Source organism: Schistosoma mansoni (assembly GCF_000237925.1).
Source record: "Schistosoma mansoni, WGS project CABG00000000 data, chromosome 1 unplaced supercontig 0076, strain Puerto Rico, whole genome shotgun sequence".
Taxonomy (NCBI): Eukaryota; Metazoa; Platyhelminthes; class Trematoda; order Strigeidida; family Schistosomatidae; genus Schistosoma; species Schistosoma mansoni.
The window spans coordinates 1,023,361-1,029,528 of record NW_017385990.1 but is presented as its reverse complement, the minus strand read 5'-3'; the positions used below and the strand labels follow the sequence as shown (position 1 = coordinate 1,029,528).

Below are 6,168 nucleotides of genomic sequence, written 5' to 3'. Positions count from 1 at the left end.
ATCCCATAATAGGACGAAACGGCCTTTCAGTGCTTCCAGGTTTTCCATGGTGGTCTAGCTTCAATCGACTCACGCATTCAACTATAGAAAATACTGAAATCTCCACAAAACCCCTTCTGATAATATTAATAATAATTTGTTTTTTATCTATACATCAAGTTTTCGATGTGGTCGTTTTAAGTCAGGGTGAGTTGGAGTGAAATTGTTTGTTTGTGTGTGTGTGTTTGTACGTGTGTTTGTATATCAATGTATATATTATCTATATATATATATTTCATTTTACACCTTTACAAAATGCACTTCTATGCTATAGCTATTTTTAATGTAAACAAGCAAGAATTTGTGTGTGCATATTTATGCGCTAATTATTTGAGCTCTATTTGGCTACTTTTTTTCTTTTTTACTGGTTACACGCTTAATCTACCTAGCAACACTTTTATTTGTTACTCCACAATGCTACTTTTATTCGCTGCGATTTCGTTTTTTATATCATTTTCTTAACATATATATATGGTTGTTTACTATTCTATCAGTGGTCTCCTTCTCTTTCCCTCTCCCTCACTCATTCACTCACTCTCCCTCTTTCTCTTTATGATTCGATTCTGACTTTAGTACCTTTTTCTGTGTTTTTTTTATAGGAAGGACAAGAAGAATTGTACTTGTTTATAATAATTTGTAAATAAATTCATTATTTGTGTATAATACTAATACTATTACTACTACTACTACTCCTACTACTATTACTACATGTTAGTAATATTGTTAAATGTGTGTGTGTGTTTTGTTTGAGCATAACAATTAACTTAAAACAAATGATTTGTGTATACTACGAGGTTTATCTATGCCGCAGTCTAACATTACTCTTTCCATTCCTTTAGAATTCATTCCTCTTTTTATTTTGAATAGTTGGTATTTCAACTGAGATTGATGTCTTTTTTTGGGGGGGGGAGGCGATGTGGTCCGGATTTGTATAATTTTGTTCTGTTGATTGTTTGGGTGTAATTGGCAAAAAAACATATGTTCACAGTTTAGGATACAGTACGAATGTTTGGAGCATCAGATCTGATAGTTGCATTTAATTTAGGAAGTATCACAGTCATCTTGTGAGACCTGGAAATTCTGCATTTAATTATGTACAAATACTCAAGCGACTTCGATCATTTTATTTATTTATTTGGTACAAAAGGGTACCGAATGCATATGCGCCACATGAGTCACTTGATTTGTGTATGGGCTGTGACACTACCCGGATACCCAGACCGAAACAGTTGGCTTTCTCAGGGAGCCACACCCAGAGCCTTCGGCCTGAAAGACTTATCTAGAAAGCAGTAGAGCAATGTAAGGAGAAACAGTTTTAAGATAGCCGGTATCTGACTGGTTGTTCCTTCATGATTCTGGAGCCCATGTGCATTATTGTTTTGGAATGAGGGTTTTCCAACTGCCTGTGGTAGACACTCTGTATCCACCCACCCGTTTAACGCCCCAGATATTCGCTTTTCGTGTTGTCAATTTTATAAACAACAGTATTGCCGTGGAGAAGGCAGTAAGTAGGACTTTTGTGGTAGTAGTTGTATTAGCTTGGCTATGTGAAAGCATTTGGAAAGGAAGAGTGAACTGGTTGCATCCTTGGTCGTACCAGAGCATAGTTTTTGATGAACACTACTTTTCTGATAAAGATGAACTTTTCATAAATCACTTCTATAATGAAAAATTGTGATCGAGTCTGAGCCATGTCACCTAGAGTCTCCAACCATTGGTTACGATAGTCACGCGGACCCCAACCAAGTAGTCTGTATCTCCCAACATGGCTCAGACTAGAAGTTAGTGACTTCAAGGATTGATGCCACGTTTTGGTTTGGCCACCCCTAACTCTCTTCCAACCGTATTATTCACTCAACTTCTTGGTGTTGATGTTGGATATTTTTTTTAAAATAAAAAGTCACTTTTGTTAATCCTTTTTTATCCTAATCACTTCTATGCCTCACTATACTAATAATAATAACGCACAAAATCTTGTATTCTTTCGCTTAACAGCTAATATTTTTGGCATAAATTTTGCAAAGTTTGTAATTGGGTGGGTATAATCTCTATGCAGTAATCCTGTTTCATTTACAGGTTATTGGGCTTTGTTTGTGAGCATATATGTTTTTTTGTTGTAAGAAGAAGTAAATTTTCCACTTTATCGCTGTTACTGTAGTGAATAAGAATACTAGTGGGGGCAGTCGAATGTGTTGGAGCACAAAGTTACAGAATATATTACTAAAATCTGACAACCATCCAGTAAACGGTTAATTGGCAAACTATCAATCAATTGTCTCAATCTTGACTGTTCCTTTTGCAAATATCAGTCCGTCGTCTCTGATTTCATTCTTCATGCATTTTTATACCAATTGCGTTCCGTTTCCGTTCTTTCCTTATCGATCTTCTACTGAAATACATTATATGTCTGACCATCTTCATATACTACTTATGTTGATAATATGTAACCAACACCATGCTACAACTATTGTTTTAGCTACTTACATCTTATTCATGAACCGATCGATAGAGTGATATACAGAAAGACATGCGGGTAATCTCCATTCTTTGAAAAATACAGATGCATAAAGATCAATAAACAGATAGCTGGATGCTAGTTGATATTTAGAGAACGAACCTTGAAAATGGGAGAGTCCTTATGTGTTCTCTATTCGCTAACGTGTAGAATTATTGTAGTTTAAGTTTTTCAGTATCTCTTGTACAAACATTATGTATTGTTTGTTTGAATCTTCTCATTGATGTTTAAGACTTCAATTGATCAGTCTCTTATTGGCATATGTACATTCTATACGGATTGCCTCGATATTGTCTTAATTTACAAGTATTATAAGAAAAGATGGATAGTGGCTAGTAGTGGAATTCAGTTTAACGCAGGAACGCCAACTCTAGGATACCGGTACATCCAGCTGACGAATCTTAAATAGGACGAAACATGCGTCCTGTATTCCAATGCTATTCTTCATCCATTTTTATTTATAAAATTTATTGTCTAGTAGACACTTTTATTTATTATTTGTTTTTGTATTTACCTAATAATGATCAGTTTATATAATCAATAAATTGCTTAACATCAAATTGTGTTCAATCTCAGGATGATTGATCTTTTATCTGTTAACAACATAATTTGATTTGTTTTGTTTTCAAAGACTATTGTTTATTTCCATTTCTAAAGTTGTTTATTTGAAACAGTTATATTTTGTAAATAAACCAATCTTAGACGATACATTTTAACAAGGATAGTGTACGAGCAAGGAATTTTAAAGGGGATCATGAAGGTTTCTAGATGGTTTTATGATGATCATTTAGATTGTTTCTAATGAAACAGTCCAAGATTATAAGTGCTGTTATTACTGTTGTTTTGTTGTATGTCTGTGATAAGATGTATTCTGTTTGTTCTTTGAGTGTTACTACTGAAGTCACCTTTGAACCTACAACCTATTGATTGAAGGTGGATTGTGTAAATCACTAAGCTTCATCTCTTTTGGATGGGAAACTAAATATCTGATGTCATTTTAATGATAAAGTACTTTTATGGTCAAAAAAATCAGTATTGTATAATCTTTTATTAATGTTGACTTTTATTCAACATTGAAATGAGCAAGATCATATTATCGATGTTTTCATTTGTATTATTATTATTTAAACACATAAATATTGGTACAAGGAAGCACCAGATACATATGCGCCGCACAAATCTAATTTGATTTGTGCGAGGGCTGTGATACTGTCCAGGTGCCCAAACCGAAGCAAGTGGTTTCCTTAGGGGACCACACTCGGAGCCTTTGACCTAAAGGTCTAACCCACAAGACAGTGGAGCATCGTGAGGAGATGCAGTCCCATTGTAGCCGGTGACCAACAATTGATTCATACGCCATTTGTTTCTTCAGGATACTGGAGTCCATGTGCGCCATTGGTTTGGAATGAGGATTTTCCAACTCCCCTAGGTGGACTTTCCGTGTCCATCAACCCGGTTAAAGCTCCAGACATTCGCTTTTCGTCCTCTCAATTTCGTAAGCAACATCCCTGCCACAAGATGACAGTGAGTAGGACTTCCCCCCTTCATTTGTATATTGATTAAAGATACAAATGAATGAATTGATTGTTGTTTCACCCCCCTTTGTTTTGTGCTTTTTTTCTAAACTCAATATTTCTATTGAACCTAGAAACACGTTACTGTCAATATGTTAAACTAGATTAGTATGATTTCGCAATTTCTTGTTCTTGATATTCACGATCCTTAAGTTTCCGTTTCCTTTTATGTATATAGTGAACGGATTACTTCTATCTAGATTTCAGTCACAAATGTTGATATATTTAGTTTGTAGCTTATAGTTGAATCTAGGATGTGTTTTTTCGTCCTAATCAGCCTCTTCAGCTAAAAATTAACTATATTGCAGTGTTGTTGTTCATGCAGAAACTCCTATTTGTCACCCACTGACCCTACTGAGTTTAGTGAACCACTAAAATTTTCAACAAATGTAAAGGTATTAATAATCTTTTTTGTTTACATCAATTCAAATCTCAATGTGAACAATGTCAACATACAGTCAGTTGATCAGTACAAAACCGACTTAAACTTGCCACGTACTAAATATAATAGTTTAAACTCATTTAATCTTAATTTATGGTTATGCTTTTACTATTGATAAATCCCATGGTCAAATATCCATTGTCATAGTTGAAATCATGAGTCAATTGAAGCTAGGCCACTATGGAAAACCTGGAAGCAATGTACGGCCGTTCCGTCCTATTATGGGACTCCTCAGCAGTGCGTATCCATGATCCCGCACTCGCGAGACTCGAACCCAGGACCTACCGGTCTCGAGCCAGAGCCCTTAACCGATAGACCACTGAACCGGCATCCAACGGTGTTAATGTCTAACTTCAACCAATCCACGATTTTGAGCGACCGTTCGTGGATGCGCACTGCTGAGGAGTCCCATAATAGGACGAAACGGCCGTCCAATGCTTCCAGGTTTTCCATGGTGGTCTAGCTTCAATTGACTCATCATTTCAACTATGAAAATACTAAATTCTCCACAAAACCTCCTCTGAAATATTCATTGGTCTAAATTGGCACACCATATTGAGCATAGAGATAAAATTATTTATATGAATATAAAATTAGTCATATCACTGGCAATGAAAAGAAAAGATTAATTCATAAAATAAGTACGAGACTGAAGATCAAGTGGAAAGTGAAGAGCTAATTCATATTGGTGACAGTGCGACCTATTCTGAATCATGTCAACGAACAACAGTAATGCTGCAAGGAGGCAATGGTTGTATGCACGTAGCCATGTGAGAGCATTAGGTGGGAGAGAATAGATTCTTCCCATCCTCGATCGTACCAGGAGATTCGGGACCAATCGTATTCCAATTATACTTTACCATTAATGTTGACTGAGTTGATTCATATTAAACTTAAGTGTACTTCTCAAATTTAGTTGTCTATAAATTTGAATAAATACCTTTTACTTTACTCATTTTATACCATGAAGTACATGAATTCAATTTTAACTTATCTTTATATGGAAAAATATAGAAATTATTATTTACTTCACTTTGAAATGTAACATCCATTCCATAGTCATGTCATTATAAAGCCATTAAATAATGTAGCTGAAATAGGATGATACTGAAACATCTAGTCAACTTCACAAATGTCTCTAAACTTTATTGAATGTGCCTATTGTTAGTCGTTCATGATATCCCTTGATAGATCATCAGTTTATTATGAACTGATGCTTAATTTAGAACTGAACAATAGAAGACTATCATTCCGCGCTAGTTCGCTACTCTTCAGTCAGTAGTGTACATTTCATTAAACTATTTCATTTACTGAAGTTTGTTGTATGGGTGTGTGTGTGTGTGCGTTTGTGTTTTTTTTCTCTTAATCTATTACACTGACTCCTATATTCAATATTTCATGTTGTTTTATTTATGTATCTGTTTTCTCACTTTCTAAAACCATAGTCATACAAATCATAATAATAATCGAATCATTTCTAGTATGCAAAAATCTATTCATAAACATAAATATACTACTAATACTAATTCAAAATCATATAAAACAAGTTTATTGAAATCGCCTAATGATGATGCTGAATTAACTGAAGAAATTCATTC

The 6,168-nt window shown here is 34.7% G+C and overlaps 1 protein-coding gene across 2 annotated transcripts in view; it reads left to right on the top strand.

Moving 5' to 3' along the window:
- Smp_169900.1 (serine/threonine kinase) overlaps positions 1–669 on the top strand; it is a gene marked incomplete at both ends in the record, with an annotated part of 67,088 nt that extends 66,419 nt beyond the window's left edge. For both annotated transcript variants that reach the window (XM_018791781.1, XM_018791782.1), the window contains one exon: positions 639–669. In XM_018791781.1, the coding sequence (XP_018645102.1) occupies positions 639–669 (31 nt within the window). The remainder of the gene's footprint in view (positions 1–638) is intronic.
- Between the last annotated feature and the right edge of the window lie 5,499 nt (positions 670–6,168).